This window comes from Emydura macquarii, unplaced genomic scaffold (genome assembly GCF_026122565.2).
Source record: "Emydura macquarii macquarii isolate MOO-44397 ecotype Brisbane River unplaced genomic scaffold, CSIRO-AGI_Emac_v2 contig_1551, whole genome shotgun sequence".
Taxonomy (NCBI): domain Eukaryota; kingdom Metazoa; phylum Chordata; order Testudines; family Chelidae; genus Emydura; species Emydura macquarii.
In genome coordinates, this window is record NW_027131688.1 from 17205366 (window position 1) to 17229507 (window position 24142).

Here is a 24142-nt window from a genome sequence, read left to right on the forward strand (position 1 = left end):
AGAAGGGGGCGGATCTTAAAAACTCAGCAACAAATGGGTTGCGTCATTTAGGAACAGATCCTTAAGGGAAAGGGGCCAGGGGCCTCCCAAAGGATGGGGGATGCCTTGCACCGCCCGCCCCTTACATCAGAGGCACTGCAGCCGGGCGCTGCTGGCACTGAGTGGCAGCACAGCTGAGTGGCTGGGGAGGGTAGAAGTGTAGGTAACACCCCTATCACTGCTGGTTGCTACGCCCAGCGGGGGGACTCCCAGCTGCAGCACCGCTGAGCCATGTACTCGGGCCGCAGCATCACGGTGCCTGGTGGGGGTGCACGGGCCCGCCCGCCCGCGATCCCCCTACCCCCGGGCTCCCCAGTGTTCCAAACCTAAACTGGGGGGGGGGGCTCGCTCTCCGGCGCAACTGCGGCTGCGCCCGTTCCAATTGGACGAGCTGGGCCGCCGCCCCACCCCCTCTGGCCCCGACGGCTTTGTGATTGGTCGCTGCTGTTGAGGCGGCTGAGCCGATTCCCCCTCCCCCTCGAACCGGGCGGCCAGTGGGAAAATGGTTGCTGGGCTGGCTGAAGAGCCGCTGGCCAATGGGGGCAGGGCCAGTTGGCGGCGGGCGCGGCGCGCGCAGCTGCTCCCCGTCCCCAGCCCACCCGTGGGTGCTGCGTGCGGAGGGGCGGAGCTGAGTTGGCCAGGGGCAGGCCCGGGGCGGAGTGGGGGGAGGGGGAGGCGGCGCTCACCTCCCCCGGACTCGGACTCCGAGCAGTCCCGGCAGGACCCAGCCCCGCGGAGGGAGCCCGGCTGGCTGGCTGGGGAGGCAGCGCGAGAGCAGCCTGCGAAGGAGCGGGCGGCCCGCTCCTCCTCCTCCAGGTGAGGCACCGGCTGGGGCTGGAGGGGTGCGACTGAGCGAAGGTGGTGCTGGGGGGGAATGGGATCAAGTGAGGGGGGACCAGGCTGGCCGCGCGGGGCACCTGTCTGGCGGAGGGGGACGACTTGTCGGGGGGGGCCGCCTGGCTGAGGAGAGGATCTGTGGCGGGAGGGTTGGCGGCGGCGGGGGGGGGGTCACGGACGACAACTGGCTGGCGGTATTCGGCAGCGGCTGGAGTTCGCCGGTCAGTTATAATTAGCCTGGCCGGGATCCCTGGCAAACTGGGCAGGAGGAAGGGGAGGAGTGTAACTTTTCACAGCTCAGGAAGCCCAAGGTTATCTCTGGCTACCGCGGCTGCAGGCGGCCCAGGCTGCCGTTTTCAGGAAGTGCCCAACTAGTCTCGTCTCCTGTCGTGCAGGCCAGATGGTGGCAGGCTCCCCTGGGCTGTATTATAAATGGTGCGTGTGCAAGAGTAGCTGTAGGGATGGCGGCAAGGAAGAAGACTCTGTCTTGGTCCCTAGCTGGGTGTGCTCTGTCGTTCGCAATGCTTTAGCTTTTCATCCTGCTGCCTTTTGAAAAATGCTCATTGCAGATGATGCGTAACTGCTTTGTATCTTTATTGTGTCTCCTCATGTCTTTTATAAGCTCCCAAGTTTGCCTGAATTTCCATACTTACCTCTCATCCTAGGATGCAAATTGACTGCACTAATAGACGTGATTAATAAATTCTGCTCAAGATAAGGCTGGAATTGGAGATGAGTTGCAGCAGTTTAGGATTGAGGTGCATTCATAGAGCTAAAAGGGAAGCTTGCCATGGTGGCTTTCCTTTTTATATATGGCTCAGCAAAGTGTGTTAGATCTCTCAGTTCTATGGGCACTACACTGAATTGAAATAATATAAAAAAATAGATGCTGCAGGGTTTTTTAAGTTAAAAGTGGGCACTAACAAATAGTTACTGAAAGCTGCAAGGATGAAGACAGAGTTGGAGGTGGACAGAAAGAAGAATATAGTTTTATAATATATATAATTGGTGACTGTTTACAGAATAAGCAGTTTTCCAGCATATGCTAAAAATGAATGCTTTCAAGTATATATGCCACTTGTGTTTGATAGTCTTTCATATTTTGTACTGTCACTCATTGCATACCCAGTGTGAGATTATCTAAGAATGGTGAACTGGTGGTTTGGAACATGAAAATGAGTTGTAGTTAGGGAAAAGACCCTCTTCATAGTTCTTTAAGGCATATATGTAACAAAATTAAGATCGATATATCCTTGGATTCCAAGTCTTTCCAACCAGAGATCAAATTTTAAAGGACAGTACATATTTTTCACTTTTACTAAACCATTTTTGTATTATGAAAGCTTCATTAATCTGAAGTTTGAAAGTAAAATCCTTTTCTTACATGAGTGTGCATGCTGACTTGTTTTTCCAGAGTTGTTATTGGGTGCTGGTTTGAGAATTTAAAATGTAAAATCTCATTAAAACTCTTTTTAAGACTATATTTCCCATGTGCTTCAGAAATCGATTTTAAAAAGTAGATCACCTTTCAGGCCTATCAAGCTTGTTAGTGCTTTTTTTAAAAACAAAACAAAAAAAATAGTCATGCCTTTTTAATATGTTAAACTTTTACTTGATATTAAAAACAACTATAATTGTTTTTAAGCAACCTACTTGTAATTTCTTATCCAGAATGGCACAGACCTTCAAGAAGCCAATTTCTGTGAGGAGCAGAGAGATATATCTGTGTAGTTGTCTTGGGTCAAATTGGCAGTCTCAAGCCATGGGCATTCTACTGCTGGATTATTACTTCTTTTTTCCAGCTGGTCCTGTACAGTGAAATTTTGAGGTGGAAAAGCGAACAAATACATGCATTTTTACAGAATTTTCTGTGGCCGGATGTTATAAGGTGCTCTCTGTTTATAGACTATTAGAACTAATTGCTATGTTAAGTGTATTTCCAGATAACGAAAAATATTGGTTTATGAATACTTGATTGTTGAAATGAAGATTTTGAACTGAAAAGGTAGTTCACAGTTACAAAGGAATATGTTTCCAGCTAGATATAGTATTGATGTTTAGTCTGGTGCTGATGCTGAATTTTCTAAATGGATAGACTACTATGGCTAAGTCTAAGTTTGAAAAAAAAAGTCCAGGCACAGAGTGAAAAAGCAATCTGCTACCAACAGCACATAAGATTCCAGGAGGCAGAAAGCTGGTGAAGTCAGTGGAGCTATGACAGTTTACACCAGTTGAGGTTCTGTCCCCAGGAATAAATGAGACTATCAGAACACCCCTAATTTGTGAACCTCAGTGGAGGCTGAACAAATCTTTTTTATTATACCTTCAAACCTTCCCCTAGCCCACTAGTATCACTTTAGTCTTGTTTTTCTTTGCTTGAACTTCAACCACCTTGTTCTAATCCAAGTTGCAGTTTCTGTTGTGCACTGACAAACCACACATACTGAGCTATGGGGGTAAAAATGAGATGAAGTTGTGTGTTATCTGCAAATTTACGGCTCTGATCATATTCTCTAGTGGCTTCATATATACTGAAGGTGCGGAAACTTGGGTAATTATTGTGAAAAATATTTTCGTTAAACTAAAATCTAATAAAATCCAAATCTGGATTCCTAATGCCCTTTCTCAATAGATATCAATGCGTTTTGAAACATGAATGTTATCCAGAAAGATTTACCTGGTCTACCTGTTGTCTTTATGGTCATGTTAAAAATCCTCTGAAAGAGAGCCCTTTCTACTTGCAGCATGTGGATGAAATGATGCAAAATTAATATTGCTGAAATTGATACTTGGTTGTCAGTTTTCTTTATGTATCACATTTAATTATGGAAGATAATTCCCATTTCACATGATCTGCTGACAAAATATAAATTAGAATTTTAAAATATGATCCCAATGCATCAGATGAACTTAATTTTGACACACATATCAGTTCAGGTTTTTCCGTTGTTTTATAGTTGTCCTATTAGCACTGAATCTCTAAAATAGCAGTTTAAGAAAGTTGTCTTAAATTGCATGCTAATGATTTGTCTCTTAGTATATTCAGACTTCTTTTGTAAAGCAATGTCATATTAATAGAACATTTGTCTAATTTTTGTCCTAAAGTTGCATCATTCTCGTGAAGCGGATGACTTGGGCTGTTATCCCAGTTGTATAGTTCAACATCATTTCAGATGAATGTACTTTATACAAAATCTGGAATCTTCCTACCTGGAACTCCTTTCTAATTTATAAAGGTAACATTTTTTTTTTGTGAAATCATATTTTTACCTGCACACTTTCTATTATGCTTTGTCTGTTCTTGTAGGCTAGACTCAATATCCAGGTTCTGAATCATTTTTGTGGTAAAATGAACAGTCCAAAATGACAGTGGGCTTCTTTATGCTTAGCGGTTAGGGTAAAATCTTCAGATTATTTGCTTTGAGTTGCATGGTTTATGTGAGATTCTGTTCATTTAAACATCATAGACCCCATTTTTCAGGGTTTTATTAACCAGTCCCCAATTCTGCAGTAAGCTCTGTACAGGAAGGCCCTTGCACTCATGCTTATTGGCAATCTCTTCAATTGCAGGAAGTGGGGGCCTAATGGTTTATGTCTACATTGGAGGGTGCGTGTGGGGGGAGGAGGAGACCGCCTGAGGCTACAGACTGGACTCAGGCTAGAGCAGTAAAAATATCAATGTAGATGTTCCCCCTCAGGCTCAGAGACCCATCCTTCTTGCTTGAGTTCAGAGCCCAAGCTCCAGCCTCACTGGAAATGTCTACACTGCTGTTTTTAGTACCATAGTGTGAGCCCAATCTGTAGATCCAGGTTCTGAGGTTTGTTGCTATGGGGTTTTTTTTTTTTTTTTTTGTAGTGTAGACATATCTGTTATGTTATTATTACGCTGTCTTATGAGGGAGTATTTCTGATATTGGAGTACTTTTGCTCTACCATAAGATCTTGAGTGTGATTAAAAGAATGAATCCCAGTTTGGCCCAGTTAAATGTGCTAATGTACTTTAATGAATTATGTGAAATATTTAGATATATTTCTTCTGTGTGAGGAGAAACACTTTTTTTCTGTCAGTTACGTTTATTTATTTTGGCAGTGGAAACTTCTCTGATTCTCTGACAAATCCACATACTGGCAGTTCATCATTCTGAATAATCTAAATTCTGTTGGTGATAGATTTTCATTTGGATCATTGCTACTTACACGCAGTTTCTGTTTATGGTGTTACATATGTGATCACATGCAGTAGTTTTGCATCTACAGTAGATGGATGACTTAGAACACAGTTGGAAAAAAACCTATTCCTTTTTTCTTTATCAGTTGGGGAAAGCTGATAAGAGGCATTACATTGAATTTGATGATCTTTTAAAGTGTGTGTCAATCCAGTGTGGTTTTGCTGTGGTGGAAACAGTTTTTTAAAGTTCAAACTTATTTACAGTTCAACTTTTGCTACAGGAGTTCCTACATTTAGTAACTTTTAATCATGTTTGATTCAACTGAACTATTCTGTTATTCCTTAGTTTAAATGATAACCTTCCCCTTCTTCCTACTGAAACTCTTTTGCTGCTGCAACACTTCATGTGCTAGGTGTACATACTGCAGGGTTCACTTCTGAAAGTGGAACCATATGAAAATGACACAAGTGGGGGACAAAAATTTCTAAAGATAAGGTCATGTCCCTTTTTTTCCTATATCTTAGAGCTATGCTACCTCTTTACACACTTGCAAGTGACTCTAGTGATAGATGTTAAACAAGAAGTACTCTTAGCATCTATTGCTGTAGGCTGTCCCAGAGACATCACACCATGCTGTTTTAGCAGGTGGAAAATACAAATTCTGACAGAGTTGCTTCTTTCCCAGAATGAAATACTGAAACTAACAAACAGCAGTAGGTGAACAGCTGTTCAGTTTTCTGTGTACAGAAAATGATTATCATTGCTTTACAAAGAATGACATGTGAAAGAGGTTCTTTTTAGTGTAGAAAGTCTCCTAGCATAATTAAGTAATATTTTTATTACTAAACTTTCCCTCCCTTCACCTCTTATTTTTAGAGGAAGATAAAACTTTTCACTTCAGTAGCCCCTTCTGTCCAATGATCTTAGTGCTTTACAAACATTATTTTAACCTTGTAACATTCCTGTAAGGTGTGAATTATCCTGTGTCTACAGATAGTGAAACTAATGCAGAGAAGTTATGAAATAGAACTGAGGATTCTTAACTCCCAGTCCTGTGCTTTAACCCAAGGCTTTTGTTTCTCAATTTACTTAATTTAGTGCTCTGTAGACTTTGTTTGGCAGAAGGATTTTCCTCATTTGTAGTTTTATGAAAGTAATATCTCTTGTCATTGTGTTCAGATAACTTTTAATAGTAATAGAAGGACTTATGTGAAGCATCTGTCAGTATTTGGTGACCAAAAATATGTCCTACTCTAAAATCACTTAGCTCCTCAAAAGGGGAACAGATAATATTATTTCCTATTGGATTCGAACTCCAGTAAATAACTTCACTGCACAAGATCTTAGATTGTTGGAAGTAACAAAGATTTGAGGCAGCATGTGCCAATATTCCTCTTTAGGAAGCATGCGTGTCTGAAACAGTCTATTTACTCTCTCTCACAGTTTGGCTAGAATGAAAAAGCAAAATGCATTTCTCTAAGTCTCGTTCTGTCCTCAAGGCTAGAGTCGTATCTTATCATTTGGTAAAATATACTTAACTCTTCTTGTCTCACCTCCTAAAATGACCCAGTCTTGTGTTAGTAGAAACCTAAGCTGACCTGTAAAATCCTCAGAGGCATTGGCTAGCAGGGCATCAGTTCTGATTATCTAATCACACCTTGCTGTGTTATGAAAGCTATTTTGGGTTGTCAGTGTAAATCCATTCCTAATGTCCAATCTGGTAATTTCTGCATGTTCCTTGATCTCTGCTCCGTTAACATTGGCTTCTCTACCCCATTGCTGCTCTTGTCTCTCTTCTGAGGGGAGGAGAGGGAAGAGCCATTGCAGAAGAACTCAACATCCAGTTGTTGAGATATTACTGTGCTAGGTGCTGAGCAAAAATGTAGGTACATATGCTTGTTTACCCTCAGATGTTTACAATCTAATTCCTTGTCTACATTTAAAAAATAAGTTGACCTAATATAAGTCGACTTACAGTTACTGTTGTAATTACAGCGGTGGCTGATGTCTACATTACTCATCTTGGGTTGGTGGAGTGCATCCTCACTAGGAGCACTTCCACCGACCTAAGAGGCAGTGTGGGGAGCAGAGAACCCTGGGGGGGGGGAAGCTGCCCGAGGCTTCTCCCAAACCCTTTCCCTGCTGGGAGCCGGGGGAAGCTGCCCAGGGCTTCTCTGTTCCCAGGCTCTCCTCCAGAAGGGGCAGCCATGTCAATTTCATGGCTCAGACATGTAATTGAGAAGGCTACCCTGGTGAGGAGCAGGTGGAGAAGCACCGGGACTTCTGGCTCTGGCTCCCAGCTGAGTGGAGACCAGCAGTTCGGGCTTCTCACCCTGCTTCCAGCTGGGACACTGCATTGCCCTAACTATGCCGACAAAAGCCTTATACCTCTCGTTGAGGTGATTTTATTTTGTTGCAAAAACAGGGCAGTTTTGTTGGCGAGTATTGCACTGTATACACCATCTCTGTTTTGTCAACTAAAACTGACTTTGGTCGACAAAACTCTCTAGTGTAGACCAGGCCTAAAACAGGATGCAAGAAGTACATTAGTAAATACATTAAAGATGGTGATGCTCTGATACTAAAGTGATAGGAGCCAGATAAGTATCACGGATAGATAGGTAAGTAGCAAATAGTAGGAGAGAGGGAAGATAACAAGTTCACAGTCACATACACTAGCTGTGTGCACAACTTGATGGTTCTGAATTAGAACTATTTTTAATAGACACCTACAACTAACTTCCTTTCTAGATGGCCACTGTTAGTTTGCTGACTTACTGTAAGAACCCCCATCTCTCTATTTCCCTACCTCCTCTTATGTTTCTCCTTGTACTTGGAATACCACCCTTTCAGAATCTATTCAAGTCCCCAACCTTTCCCCTCACCTAATTCAAATTATTGCTAAAATCTCAGTTCTCTAGTATTGTCTACATTAAATGTGTGTTTTACAAAAAAGAAAGGTTACCACCAAGATGTCTGAGAACTTAAACTGAGTAATCATGTAAAATCGCCATAACCTGTGTCCTTTCTTGTCCCATCCTTTTGTCTATCAAGTCCATCACTTACAATATAAGTTTGTGGCAGTGGGACTTATCTTTTAGGTGTTTTGTCTTAAGTGACTTGTACAGTCATGGGCACTCTAAAATGTGAAATTTTGAAAGCACGTCAGCTAACCTATACTCTATCCCATGTCTAAATGAGTCAGCAATATAATAGCTGTTTTCACAACTGTAATATCATTTTGCAGTGTATTAGCAGGAGTTTGTATGTAAGACACTGGAAGTAATTATCCTGCTATATCTGGCATTGGTGCAATCTCAGTTGGAGCACTGTGTCCAATTTGGGCACCACGCACTAGAAAAGATGTGTACAAATTGAAAAGAATCCAGAGAGGGTGATAAAAGGTTTAGAAAACCTTACCTATGAGGAAAGATTAAAAAAAACTTGGCATGTTTAGTCCTGAGAAAAGAAGACTGAGGGGAGGACCTGATAAGTATTCAAATATGTTAGGGGCTGTTATAAAGAGGACTGTGATCAGGTGTTCTCCATGTCTACTGAAGGTAGACTAAGTAGTATGGGGTTTAATCTGCAGGAAGGGAGATTAAGGCCTAGTCTACACTAGAGAAATAAGTGGACATAAAATATGTTGACTTTCAGCCACCACTATAATTACAATGGTAGCTGATGTACACGCACTCCACTGACCCAAGGAGAGCAGCGTCCTCACTAGGAGCACTTCCACCGACGGAAGAGGCAGTGTGGGGAGCTGAGAGACCCATCTCTCAGCTCACAGGGAGCCCACAGGCTCCTGGGCTCCCTGTGGGCTGCCTCTCCCCTCCCACTTCACAGTCCCAGCTGGGCTCCCGGGGAGCAGCTGGGAGCTGGCTCCAGCCACCTGCCTCCCACCTCGGTTCTGGCTAGCAGCAGGAGCCAGGCAGCAGCCACCCCCATCCCAGCTGACAGTGGGCAGCAGCTGCCTGCTGCAGCATCCCATCCGATCCCAGCTAGAGCCAGGCTCCAGCTGTCTGCAACTTGCTCAGTCCCAGCTTGTAGCTGGGAGCCAGCAACCAGCTGCCCCAGGCTTTCAGCAGCAGGGAGCAGGAACCAGCCTCCCTGGCTTTCTTTAGCAGTGAAATTGACAAGAATAACAGCCCCTCCACTGCTGCAAGGGGATGCAATGTCTTTACTGACACTGCATCACCCTAGCTCTGCCAATAAAAGCCCTATACCTCTCATCAAGGTTTTATTTTGTCGGAAAAAGAGGGCAGTTTTGTCAGCGAGGTGTGATTGTAGTTTGTACACCAGCACCGTTTTATCGACAAAAGCTGACTTTTGTCGACAAAACTCTCTCGTGTAGACCAGTCCTTAGATTAGATATTAGGAAGAACTTTCCAACTATAAGAGTAGTTAAACTCTGGAATAGGCTTCCAAGAGAGGTTGTGAAACCATCACTGGAAGTTTTTTAAGAACAGGTTGAATGAACACCTGTGAGGGAGGGTCTAGATTTACTTGGTCCTGCCTCAGTGAAGGAGGCTGGACTTGATGATTTCTCAAGGTTCCCTGCCATCTCTATGTTTATATGATTTTGATTTTCTTGGTATAGTTATTCTAGTTACTAATACTTGGAAATAGGATTCTATTACTGTGGCTATTCCCTCAAAGCAGTATATCTGATTTAGGCCTGGTTTACACTAAAGAGTTAGGTAGATGTAAGGCAATTTATGTTGACCTAACTGTGTGAGCGTCAACAATGCAAAGTTCCTCTCACCGATTTAATTTGCCTGTTACACTGACCCAGTGTTTCTCAATTAAATTTGGCCGTGGAACCCTTTTTAACTTCTGCGGGGCCATGTGATACCCTTCGCTGAAAAATCCAGGACATCTTCCCCTTTTCGGCGGCGCGCACCGTTGGCTCTTTTCTAAGGTCAGAAGAAACCATTGTGATCAGCCAGTCTGACCTCCTGCATAATGCACGCCAAATACTTCCTTAGAGATCATGTCCAGCAACATGTACTGTAACATTAAATGAACACCAGTTAGCCCCAGAGCTAGGTATTGTTCATGAGAAGGAAAAGTGTGTGCACTGTATACAGTCATAACTTCTGAGACCATCATAGTGTCTATATATTTACTCTATTGGAAACTTCCTCTTGTTGAAACTTGAGCCACCTGCAGTTCTAAGTTTAACAATGTTGCATACTTCTAGTAGGATGTTTTGAGAAAGGTGGAAAAGGGAAACAAGGAAGTGACTTGCCCAAGCAGAAATACTGGGAAATTCTAACTCAGTCATTCACTGCTTTCTTCCCTGAGACTGTTTCCAGCTGCACATCCTCACCATATGTTAGCAGCAGCTGTGCTGCAGCATCAGTCCCTGTGACAGATGGAGCTGGTATATTCCTCTAAAATGGTAGCGCTTGTATTATCTGCCACAGGCTTCTAAAGGTTAATATTTTGGGGCACCTGGAGTGTTTCTTTTGCATAGCTGCCTGCTCTAATCAGGCTTCCCACTTGGCATTCTGTGCTGATTGTTGATCAGTGGCATGCCTCTCCATCTCCTGCCACTGCCTTCATACTTGAGTACAGTTTAGAATTGTGACGCATGGTTGCTTCCTCCCAGCTCAGAGGGGCAAAATTCTGTGGAGCCACTGGGGGTCTTAAGCGTGGAGCATGCTGCTCAGCCAGCACCTGCTCCAGACTGGATCTATGGATGCAGGCTTCTCTCTGCTTACTGGTGTGGATGGGAGTGTTTGGCCTTCTTAACAATGAAAAGTAAACTGGTTTTGACTTGTTTTATTCATGTGCGAGAAATAATTAGGCTTTCAAAATTTAGTGTAAGTTTCCCATCATAAATGACCTATAACACAATGCTGATTCACACTGTATGTTAACTTAGTTAAGTAGACGAGAGGACAGTATCCAAAATAAAGTATGGAATTCCCTATCTTTAATTGTTCTCAGTGTATTATGACACGAGCCTCCAATGGAGGACCTAAATTATTTTTTAAAACATGTTCCAGTTTTAATCTAAGTTTAAGGAAAGTGCAATCTATAATTTATCCAGTTAGAAATCAAAGGATGACAAGTAGAAATCTCAGGTTTATGTTGTCATAGGATTTAGTCTGTGCTAACTTTATATATTTACAGCGGAATTTTGAAATCAGCACGTAAGATCATTTTTCTGGGGCCCTATTTTTGTGTGCTGAGTAATTTCCTGGAATTAGAATAGAGCAAAAGGATACACACCTCACAGCAGTTTCCAGAAGCTCCTCTTACAATTCTAGCATGTCCAGATTGTGCTTCTCTGTTGACCAGGTTGTACAGTTCTGTCAGCCATTTGAAAGGACTGACTGCTGGACCGGAGTCACTCAGTAACACAGGATTATCCGGGTATGGAATTGACAGAGATTGGTTCTTTGTCTGTACCAAAAATTATAGTGGGAAGTAGATTACAAAATTAAACAACTTGATCATAGTTCCATGCTGTGCAATTGAGTGGTACTAACAACAACAAAAGTATCTGGAAAAAATTACAGTGCTATTAAAAGGTAAGCTACACATAGAAACCTGGAGCAGCTTGTTAAAAATATACTTTTGTGACAAATTATTTTATACTGGAAAGTAAAGCAAAAGGCCGGATAAAATGTAGTTTATTTGGTAACAGAGGCTTCATGTCTTTTGTAGGTCAATAGTTGAGTGTATGTAACATAGAATTGAAGTGTAAAACATCAGTAGTATCACATGGTTACTACATGGAAATATTAGTCTGCTGCAGAGTTATAGCAATGCTGATTTGTTTTATTATCCTCTTTACAGTTTCTATACATCTAAAATTATCTAGCTTCTAAAAACAGACTTGCATCATTCTTGCAATTAGGCAGGCAGACAGCCACATTAAACAGTCATCGTTAAGGCTGCTGTACATAAGACTAGATATTCTAAAAGTCTCACCTCCTTTATGGATTTAGAAATCTAGTTGGTTAAAAGCACATTTGCTTTGCTCTCAGACTTCTTTATGTACTAGAAGAGTTTTAAGTGTAATGTTCAGAAAGCTACAGTAAATCTCATAACTACTATTCGTAAACAGTCTAGGACAGCTACTATTAAGAAGTGGAACTTATTTTGTTTAGCTATTGTGGGGAGAGGAAGGGGAGGGCATTAATTCATGTGTGTATTGGAGTGTTTAGTGTGATAGGCACACTGTGAAATGAAAAATTAAAACAAACTATATGAAACTTTCATGTAATTTTGAGGATTTTGAATGCCCATGTCTCTGAAAATTTCAGTGTGGTGAGCTGGAATTTAGCTGCATGTCACCTACTAAAACTTACGGGTTTGCAGTAACTAAAACACCATGCACCTCTTTGGAAAGAATGTAGGGATTAGCATTTTTAATTCTAATCAATTTGATTAATAGGGGTAAAGGTTCTGGATTGACAATGAAGCCTAAATATGTATTGCAGAAAAACTACATTTAAAATAACTTCAAGGTTGTGAAGTCAAACACTCAAAATTTAGGAAATACTAGATTTCGGTAGCCCATAAAACCTTAATTTAGCCCTCTTGTCCTTATATATTATGATAACTTAATTAAAGACTATCACATACTGTTTTTTTATTCAGTGCGCAGGATGAATGGTTAAACTATTCAATATTTTTTATCCTTGTTCAGTGAGTGGCTCCAGGCCATATTTGCTGCACACTATCAAACCCTGCACTGATTACAGAATTTTATATTTTCTCATGGCTTTTCTATGATGCTCATCACCATAGCAGATGGCTGTTTTGCAAGCACTAATTAAATTATTTTCACAACACTCTTGTGGGATGGGTTAGTGATATTATTCCGAAAATAGACTTTTTTTTTAACAAAGAGTGAGCGCCAAATTGCCAAGAGTATTCTAATTTTATAAGTTAGTGTTATGGTTGAGACTTTCATTATAACACTTTTTTGCATCCTTTTTAGCTTTCTGAAAATCTTTTTTCAGATATAATTTTCTGAGTGTGTTCTCAGCCTGTAGGTGAATTTGGGGTGAAGTTGGAGGAGAGAATATGGAGCAAAATCTATTCACTTCTTTTTGAGATTAAAAGGTTGGAAGGAAAACTTTCATGGGATAAGGTTTTAAGGTGTTATAATGAATGTTACTTGCTGCTGAATTTCTCAAGCTGAAACTTGGCAACTAGTTCTTACCAAGGACTAGTGCATATACCCTGCCACTCTCGCCCCCCCAGATAGATAGATCACTTTTGCACATGCAATACAAATTTCTTGTTATGTTTAGAGCTATGGAACTGGAATAGTCAAACATACAAAGTTTACTTTCTCCTGTAAATGAAAAGTAATAAGGAAAAAAGGTTTAAATTTAACTAATCATTGGAACAATTTACAAAGGGTCGTGGTGGATTCTACATCACTGTCAATTTTCAGATCAAGATTGGATGTTTTTTCTGAAAGATATGCTCTAGCTATAATTTATGGGAAGTACTCTGGCCTGTGTTAATGTACTTTTGAGCTCCTGTATATCACAATGGTCCCTTCTGGCTTTTGAATCTATAAATCTGTGAAAAATCAATTTTGATAAGAACAGATCAATAATTGCCACATTTATACACCCCTCACCCCCAAATTCCTGAAACAGTTCTGAAAGGAAGACTGCATTCTGGCTACTGTGTGAGTGGGTGGGGTGGGGGTAAGGAGAGCCGCATACCTATGCTGGGGAATCTTAGATTAATACCTCTGTTTTTAAGGCCTTAACATTTGTGGGATCATCTAAAAGTGAGAGCCCACAAGAGCCTGGTGTCTTGCAGTTCCACTTACATACCTCCTCCAGAAGTGTCACTGAGAACAGCAGGTTTGCTCTTTCCCCTTAAGAGTGAGTCTTCAATAGGTTTCTCCCTGCACTACTTCCATTTGGTAATGAAAGGGCGTGATGTGTTCTTCTCCCCACTTAATTCCTTAAGTGAGGCTGTGGACTTCACATTTGTTTGCTCTTGGAGCTGGGGAGTGGTTTGTAGTGTTTAGTTCCTAGAAGAAAATAATTATCCCTATATTAAAATCCCTCACAGTTTATTTGGTGCAATGACTGGCAGCAATCTTGATCAGCAATTGAGGGGCTGTCTTGCAGCCAAATTACCTTGCTTGGCATATCTGGACCTCTTCATTACTTCCTTTTCACTGCCTGTACTTTTAAACAGTCTGAATATTTAGTAGCAGAAGCACATACATGGCTTGAAATCCCCCATGTACTGTTTTAACACAGAATAAGTGCTAGTAATGTACATGGAGAAATATGCATTTAGGAAGGAACTTAAACGACTCTAAACCCTGGCTAGTGCCTATTGGCACGCATTAAATGGTGTGCGCTTCACAGGTATGTATGTGTGGAACACTGACTGAAGTGCTGCTGTACCCATGTTGATCAGAGGATATTAGAGAGACAAAATGGGTGAGGTAATATCTTTTATTGGACCAGTTTCTGTTGATGAGAGAGATGAGCTTTTGAGCTTATACAGAGCTCTTCTTCAGGTCTGCACTGAAGAAGAGCTCTGTGTAAGCGCGAAAGCTTCTCTCACCCACAGAAGCCGGTCCAATAAAAGATATTACCTCACCCACCTTGTGTGTTGAACACTGATTGAATGCAGTTTTCTGTTGTGGGAGTGTAGTAGCCAATTTTCTATTGCTCACAACCTTATTATATAACCATGTTTTCAAACCTAGTGGCTGACATACTTAGTGACAGCTACTACCTTGACATGCCATGTCTCAAAATCCATATCAGTTTTATTGGATGGGGAGGGACTGTGGTGAACTCAACTCAGACAGCTTTGTGTTCAAATGGGGAGGCGATGAGAATTCAGAAAAGGAAATTTCAGCCTACAATGTGTATTTTTAGGGAGTTCTGAATATGTGAAAATAAGGTTAATGAAACCTGTTTTGCAATCTTAATTATAATATCCAGTAACAGGTGAATACTATAAATTATGAAATATTCCATATAGCTAGGACAATTGTAATCATAAACCTGTTTACTTAGCAGGATACCTGTGAACCTTTTTCCTATCTGTATTGAATTCCTCTGTATGTAATTCTGTCTTTCTAATGTATAAGAGTTGTGAGCTTGATTCCGAAATACTGGGCCTAGCAAACCTGCAGAATGTTCAGTTAAAAAATTCTCCAGCTATAAAGAGCCTCAATGTCATCCTTTTGCTGCAATTTTTTGTGGTTCTCACTATTGTTAAATACAATTCACATCTCATGATTAGGGAAAAAATACTTCAGCTACTTAATCTAAAATTGTAAGCATTATGAGGGAATCTAGTTGGAAAATACATCTTTCTCAATAGAATTAACTTCTGGGGGGAAGAAGGGGTATTCTCTCTTTTTAATAGCTATGAGCTCCCATTAGCACTGATTAACTCAGCCAAACTGTCTCCTCTATCCCCATTGCCCACTGTTTAAAAATATAGGTTTTACAAAAGTGTTGTGTTTTCCAGTGAGGCTTAATTAAAAGTATAAAAGATTGACTAGAATTTTTCTTTTCCAGGTTCATGTTGGGGAGAGGCCTAAAACGCAAACTGAGTGACTATGAGGAGAACATGGCTGGTCTCTCAAGTGCCTTTGATTCCAGTCGAAATCTGCCATATCCACTTAAGAGGCAGTTAGTGCTGAACATGTGCCTCACCAAGTTACAAACTTACAAAATGCTGGTGGAACCAAATTTACACCGTTCTGTGCTCATAGCCAACACAGTAAGGCAAATTCAGGAGGAAATGAGACAAGAGACTAGCCAGCAGCCAATTAATGTATGCAGTGGCATTGCCCCCAGTCCTCTCAGCTATCCAGGAATTGATTCATCTGGAATTTCTTTACATATGCCTTCAGGTAGTAACCAGCAAGAGTCTAACTGTTGCAACTCATGGTCTGGTGAAAACCCAATTGAAAATAGCCTTCTCATGGTTTCAGATGATGATATGTCATCTGCCATTTCATCTATTCTGAAGGATTTGGACTTCATGGAAGATATAAGCCCACCTACTTGTTTGGTTCCTACTGGAGATGATGAGCCAAAGTCTCCAGAAAACACATGTCTAAAACTAGAAGACGATAGACAAGATCTGAAGGGAGCTGAATGTGTATTTGGTTCCTTTGAAATTTCAAATTCAACCAGTTACTTGAAAGATTTGGCTATAGATGACATCTTTGAAGATATTGACACTTCAATGTATGATTCAGACTTCTGCTCACTAATGGCACCTAGACCACCTTCTGCTGCTACAGAAGAAACGTTGAAAACCTTCCCATTTTGCAATTCTTCCTCAGCAAACAATATTCAGATATGTAGAACAGATCTGAGTGAGCTGGACCATATCATGGAAATTCTTGTTGGATCCTGATATTTATTTTTTAACCAAAGATACTTTCTGTACTGCCACTTAACATTGATTTGAGGATAAAGCCACTGAGAAAGCTGCAAAGAATTTCTTTTAAAACAAAACAAAATTGTCCATTAGTAGTTCTTAAAATATGTCTGTTATAAATTTAAAAAAGGCAAGTTTTTTAAATGAAATTATTTATTTAACAAATTGTGCAATCATCTTTTTCCTTCCAGGGGGGTGCAGGTGTGTGTATGGACATAAAAACATATGCACGTACCCTTCCCAGCACCCCATCCTCCCTTTGAATAAATGTTTATGTGCAATTTTTAGTTTATCAGAAGAATTTAAATACAAAGTGAATTTCATGAGAGTCTCTTATGAAGCCTAGATTTTATTTTTAATATTAAAATACATGCCAAGTTGGCATACATTGGAGTTGCATATTTGGATTGTGCAAATCCATCAGCATTACTAGAGATATAGATATATTTTAAAAATATTAAGACAAATTTCACTTCCCTTTGATTGGAAAAGCAGACTCAAGACACTTGTCAGTGAAGTATCTTGCATTTTCTAAAGCATTAGAAACTATTTATTTTTGTAAATTTTATAGTCTTTCTACATTTTACTACATTATTGCATCATAGTTCAAATATAATGTATTCCTAGCTGGATGTGTCTAGCACTACCTCTATAAGCTGAAATGCTTTAACTCTTTCCAGTGCTATGTCTAAAACTGCAGATTTTTTCCTTTTGTGTTTTTGTCAATACTTTTAATTGATTAAGCAGATCCTTTGTATGACAGTGACCTAGCTGATTTGTGAAATTAAGGGTATTAAATGTTTAAAATTTCTCCAAGTATTTGCAAATGTAATTTATACATATATTGTCCAATTTAACATTTTCTCAGTATTATGTGATTAGATTTTAAATCATCTTGGCATTCTTTAAATTAGCATTTACTGTATAGGTAGCTTTTTGTTCTGTTTGAAGAACTGTCTTTTCAGTCCTGTTTTCACTACAGAGCTTGATTTATTTTTTTATGTGCAATATTACTTACAGATACACATTTGCACAGATGGCATTGTAGAAACAAATGTTTTAAATTTAACTTGTAAAATAGCATCTTGGGAAGGTACCTGAAGAACCAGAGTCTATTTATCTTTTTAGGAAGTGAGTTGAGCATTTCTTATAATACCAACGTTTACTGTTTTCAATACTTCTGAAATGTTCTTTTAAATGTGGTGGGACATTGCAGATGACCAAGTACCATCTTGCAACTGCATCTTGTGAAATCTCCGGGGTCTCCTCACTCAGATGCAGTTGCAGGACTGAGGCCTAAGTGTGCTGAAATCATTTGTTTCAAATATGGTACATAAGGGTTTGGTGGGTTTTTCTTTAATTTATTATATGTTCATTAATTGAAGATGATGCTTGTAGTGAGAACTATTGCTCCATGTGATAATGGGAATATAATTTTTCAGACGGGGGTCTTTTTAACTTCTGGAGTTGTTTTCTGAACTATGCTATACTAGTTTTCCCTTTAAAACTGTAAAACTGTTTTAATATATGCGTTAAAGCTGCAGTACATTTAGGACAAAAAAGTTTGTAGTCAGCTTTAAAAGCTTCTATAGTTTATCTCCGCAGGGTCGCCATTTCCAGGGTCATTCCCTCTTTCTGCCAGTAGCAGAAGTTTAGCAGCAATAATGTCTTCATTTTGGATAAACATAAGTTTTGCTCATTTTTTTAGCATGAATTCACTCATGTTCACTTGCATGTCTTTTACACAGAGCACTGCTCAGATCCTTCCTAACACCCCTCAAAGTGCTTGCTTTTGTTCCATTTGTTCTTTTTTTTTTTTTTTTTTGTGGATACAGCATTTGAAAAGAAGCTGAAGAGCAAGAAAATGTACCTTAAGTGCTGCTCCTCAAAAACAAGGGGTGAATTCCTGGTCTTGTAGAAATGAATGGGAGTTTTTCCGTTTACTTCAGTTGGGCCAGGATTTTACCTGAGGTCCTTAGTCTTAAATATTCTGCAGCATCAATTATCCTGTGCTAAGATTTTCATTTCAGACCATGTGAATTCATCAGTTAATAATCTGTTGTCCCTCAAAACTGTGCAAAACCAGTTTAGGTCACGTTCTTTCAGCCATCTGGATTGTTTGGCAATTAAAGGGCATAAATATATTTTATGCTCAATGTTAATGGTTCTAATAATCTAGAACGTCTGATGGTATAAAATATTCTAAATCATTGGATAGGGATTAGTTTGAAAAATGTATAAATAGTTATCGAGAAGGTACAGCTTCAGAATGTACACAGACTGCATTGTGTATAGACTACTCCTTTCCTCTGTCTCTACTTTTGTATGTAAAGATATGCCTGAATAAATCCTTGAAATATTAATGTCCTTCCGCACTGTGATAAAGCAGAATTGTGGTTAAATATATTTTTAATTTTGGTCACAGGAATAAAATATACTGTGGTGAATTTCTTGTTTGCATTTGCAATTGTGGAATTTGATAGTGCAGTAAATATCACCTTTTTGGTTAGTATTAAATTAATGCCATGTAGCAAATTGTGTTAATACGTTCACACCCATATTCACCACCTAGTTCTACAGAAATATAAGACATTGGGGAGTTAACCTTACATGCAATTGCTGTAAACTAATCTTTTATACACTTTGGTTACTGATACATATTGTTGAATACAGTGGCTGGCATTTCACTCTCTATTTCTGTTGGTCATAGAGCTCTTGCCACAGAACTCTGATTCTTAACTGGTTGCTTAGCATCCCAGTGCCAAAACCATAAACCGATAGTAATGCAGTTTGGGAGATGATATGGTGTTTTGTGTAAAAGGAAAGTTTTTCATTTTAATTATGCACAAATTAACATTAATATAGTTCACTATAAAATTAGAGACTAATTTAGGAAATTAGGAAAACTAGTTTAGGAATAAATGCTGTCACTTTTCAATTTAGCCATAATTTCATGAAGTTTCAAGTATGAGCGTAACAAATTTACCTACTTTGCCGGTATTTCTTCATTGAACTAATGAAGATGGAAAATGTTGCCTTCAGTTTGCTTTTGGGAATTACAGTTAATAAGCAAACGTGCATATCTTTTCACACCCAGACCCCATCTCTCTAAAGCCACATCTCTACAGAACAGTGGTGGTTGTCATGGCAACTTCTCAAGCCAGTGTGTTGGGAAAAGTTCTCACTGACGTTGACAGTTAACACCACTTTCCTACAAGTATTAAATGTCTACACAAATGGACAGCAATTTTCAACTTACCTTACAGGAAACAAGGATGGGGGACTGCGGTGCATGACACCCAGTGTCAGATGCACTGTTTTTATTTTTTAGTGAAAATACAACTGGGAACCTATGCTCCTATCTGGATGGGGACTAATAGTGCTCTTGACTCAGCATTAATGCAAGGTAGCTGTCATTCAGTAAGAGAATAGTCTTCATTGATGGGGAATATATCTTTGAATGAACTTATTAGTTTAAAAATAACATCTTCAGAGAAACTGTTCTTACTGGTGAGTTGGGATATGTTGTACCTTTGAAGTGTTGACTATGTAAGCTGTCTTGCTGGGACAGAACATTTAATTTCAGGATAAGAAATATGGATAAAAGTGCTTTCACGTGAGGCTGGACACTAGATCTTGTATTCTTACTACAAAAGAAATAGTTGCTTTTACACATGCTGTGGAATTCAGTTTATTAAACAGATTTCTAAAGCACCTGTTTGCTTAAAAAGTGCAGTTAATTATAGGTAAAAATATCTTAATTGCCACTATCACAAACACATTCTGGACTGTGTAAGGGCCTGGTCCCTCTCTCATTGAAGTTGATGGATATCTTGCATTGATTTCAGTGGGAGTTGGATCAAGCCCTAAGTGTCAAGTATGGGTTCTTCTCATGAATTGCCATCATCAATGAATTCTGCAAGCCAAATTGGGTCCTCCGTGATGAGTATTTCTCTTAATCCATCCCAGAATGATGGTTTTTTGTTTTTTTTTTTTTGGTTTTTTGCAACAATGTTGACTGTTGACTCATCTTTAGCTTGTGATCCACTATGATCCCCAGATCCCTTTCCCAGTACTCCTTCCTAGACAGTCATTTCCCATTTTGTGTGTGTACAACTGATTATTCCTTCCTACGTGTAGTACTTTGTATTTGTCCTTATTAAATTTCATTCTGTTTACTTTATACCACTTCTCCAGTTTGTCCAGATAATTCTGAATTTTAATCTTCCAAAGCACTTGCAACCCCTCCCAGCTTGGTATCCGCAAACCATATCAGTGTATTATCTGTATGCCATTATCTAAATCATTGATGAAAATACTGAACAGAACTGGATCCAGAACCCATCCATGTGGGACCCCACTCGATATGCCCTTCCAACTTGACTGTGAACCACTGATAAATACTCTCTGGGAACGGTTTCCAACAGTTTATGCATCCACTTTATAGTTGTATTTCCCTAGCTTGCTTCTGAGAAGGTCATGTGAACTGTATCAAAAGCCTTACTAAAGGCAAGATATACCACATCTTTTGCTTGCCCCCTATCCACAAGGCTTATTACTCTGTCAGAAAGCTATTAGGTTTGTTTGACATGATTAGTTCTTGACAAATCCATGCTGACTGTTACTTATCACCTTATCTTTTAGAGGTTTCAAATTGATTGCTTATTATTTGCTCCATTCTCTTTCTGAGTACTGAAGTTATGATGACTGGTTCATAATTCCTTCGGTTGTTCTTATTCCCCTTTTTATAGATTGGCACCATATTTGGCTTTTTCCAGTCTTCTCAATCTCTCCCGTCTTCCATGACTTTTTGAAGATAATCACTAATAGCTCAGATCTCCTCAGTCATCATCTTGAGTAGTCGAGGATGTATTTCATCAGGCCCTGGTGACTTGAAGACTTGTCTAACCTGTTTCAGTAATTTTTAACTTGTTCTTTCCCTATTTTAGCCTCTGATCCTACCTCATTTTCACTGGTATTCATTAAGTGAGATGTCCAATTGCTACTAAACTTTGCGGTGAAAACCGAAACAAAAAAGTCTTCAGCACTTCTACCATTTCCACATTTTGTTACTGTTTTTCCCAGCTCATTGAGCACTAGGCCTATCCTGTCTTTGGTCTTTTTGCTTCTAATGTATTGTTACCCTTTACGTCTCTAGCTAGTTTAACCTGGAATACTGAGGCCTGGTTTACACTAGAAAATGTTGTCGACAAAAGTCAGTGTTTGTCCCCAAAAGAGCGCTGGTGTACACACCATAGTCCCTCCCTGCCGACAAAACTGCCCTGTTTTTCCAACAAAATAAAACCACGGCTAGGAGAGGCATAAGGCTTTTGGCAGCAGAGCTAAGGCAAGTCACAGTGCTAGAGCAGTGACATTGACAAATTAGGGGGTGGGGCCTGGAGCCCGGCTCCACAAGCTGCTGGGCTCTGGGCTAGGAGCCAGGGTGTGGGCAGCTGCTGCTGCGAGTTCCCAGGACTCAGACAAGCCGTGGGCTGCTGCCCCCTCCTGGCTCCCAGCTGGGACCAGGCGACACGCAGGCAGCTGCCGCTTTCGCAGGAGGCTGCTGCTTGGCTCCCAGCCAGGGCATAGGAGCTGCAGCTCCAACCCCGCCACTCCCAGCTCAGAGCCGGGACCGGGCAGGACGTGGGGAGAAATCCCCATGTGGCTGCCTCGATTCCCAGCTAGGACCGGGAGTGGGGGTGGAGAGGGCAGCCCATGGGGTGCCCAGGAGCTGAGAGATGGGTGTCTCTGCTCCCCCCACACTGCCCTGTAGATGGTGAAAGTGCTCCTGATGAGGACGCACTCCACCGACCCAAGGAGAGCAGTGTGGACATGAGCCACCATGGAGGCTGGAAGTCAACATAAATATGACAACTTTTTAGTGTAGACAAGATCTTAGTGTTTACTCTTTTTAAAAGGTCAGTAACTGTCTGCAGATACCTTACCTTATAGTTACTGCAGTTACTTCCTGGTCTATGTATACAGGATCTCAAAAATCAATGTGTGGTAACTCTTAAAAGGAGCTGAGGTACCCCAATGACTTTATAAAAACTTGGGAAAACAGGTAAATGCAATTTGGTTTTTTAGCTGGCAACATATCTAAACAGATGGTAGTGATACATACGTCACTTAGGTAGCTTTTCACTCTCATTGACCTATTGCAGTTCTGGATGCATAAAACGGAGCTTTAAATGTACTGGGTTTTTATTTTGTTTTAAGGACAATAACCTCTTCAGTGCCGTGACTTGATTGCAGTCTAGAAGTACCTACATGGGAGCCACTTTTTAATAATGGGTTTTTCAATCTAGGAGAGAGAGATGTAACACAATCCAGTGCCTGGAAGCTGAAGCTAGACAAATTCAGACTGGAAATATGGTGTAAAATTTTAATGGTGAGTGTAATTAACCATTGGAACAATTTACAAAGGGTCATGGTGAATTTCTTCATCACTGACAATTTGTAAATCAAGATTGAATGTTTTTCTAAAAGATTTGCTCTAGGAATTATTTTGGGGGGTGGGAGTTCTATGTCCTGTGTTCTATACAGGAGGCCAAACTAGATGGCCAAAATGGTTTCTTCTGGCATTGGAATCTACAAATAAAACTTGCCTTCAATATGAAACAGTTGAGCAAACTTTCATCCCAAAGGGTGAAATTTACACACTACTGCATACAGCCTGTATAAACAAGCTTTTCAGGTGAGGAGCTCCCAAAGGACTTGTTGGTAAAGAATCAACTCTCTCCCAGGAGCAAGGCAGCCTCGAGCTGGAATAGAGCCTGAGATCCGTATGTATCTAAGAGTTTGGGCAGAGTCTGCCAACATACTGGCCACATTTCCCCACTCTAGTGGCCTTCCAGGAACTGGTGCACTGCAAGGTCCCCTCTACATATTGGTTAAACTGCCTTCATCCCACTAAATCATAATGGCTCTGATTGAGGGGGGGAGGGAGGGTGTCTTGATTTTTTTAATTATGGGGACCAAATCATTGCAAAATCTGGAAACTCAATATTAATAGTGCTTTAAAAAAAGTTTGGGCAAAAATATTGATATTAGATGGCCATTGTAGCATGGCTCTGCCAAATTTATGACTTATTACAACAATCTGTAATCATCTCTTCTTGTCCTATGACTGCAGAGGTGTTAACAGGCCATTCTATCTTGAATGATCCCTTACAATATGTGCAAACTACTTATGTTAAACAATCTGTTCCACCTTGCATTGTATGTGAAGGTGCTCGTGGCTGCAGTCCTCGGGGCTGTCCCAAGAGGTGCAGCAGTCCATCCAGGACCTCCCCTTTGATGGGTTAGCCTTATTTTCAGACCAGACTGATGCGAAGTTGCACGGTCTGAAGGACTCCAGGGCCACGCTTCACTCCCTGGCCCTTTACACGCCTCAGTTTTCTAGGTGTCAGTCACGCCCCCAGGCGCAGCAGCAGCCAAGGTCTCAGTCCAGATCTTTCCAGCCCTATAGATAACGGGACAGAAATAAGGGGTTTAGAAGAAGGAATCAGCCCCCTAGCTCATCCTCAGCTCCCCAGCAAGGGCCCCCTAGGAGGTCGGGCAACTAAAGGAGACAATTTTGATGGTGCACCCGAGGATGATGCCCCAACTGCTTTCCTGGATCCATCCTGCCCTTTCCTAAACAGGCTAAGACCCTTCTACCCCGAATGGGCCAAAATCAC

General features: G+C 40.7%; 1 protein-coding gene across 1 annotated transcript; it reads left to right on the forward strand.

Moving 5' to 3' along the window:
- The first annotated feature begins 806 nt into the window (after window positions 1-806).
- Window positions 807-20610, forward strand: LOC137157592 (SERTA domain-containing protein 2-like). Its single transcript, XM_067554950.1, has 3 exons — window positions 807-855; window positions 3982-4112; window positions 15587-20610. The coding sequence occupies exon 3, from the start codon at window positions 15591-15593 to the stop codon at window positions 16434-16436; it is 846 nt and encodes a 281-aa protein (XP_067411051.1). The 5' UTR covers window positions 807-855; window positions 3982-4112; window positions 15587-15590; the 3' UTR covers window positions 16437-20610.
- The last annotated feature ends 3532 nt before the right edge of the window (window positions 20611-24142 follow it).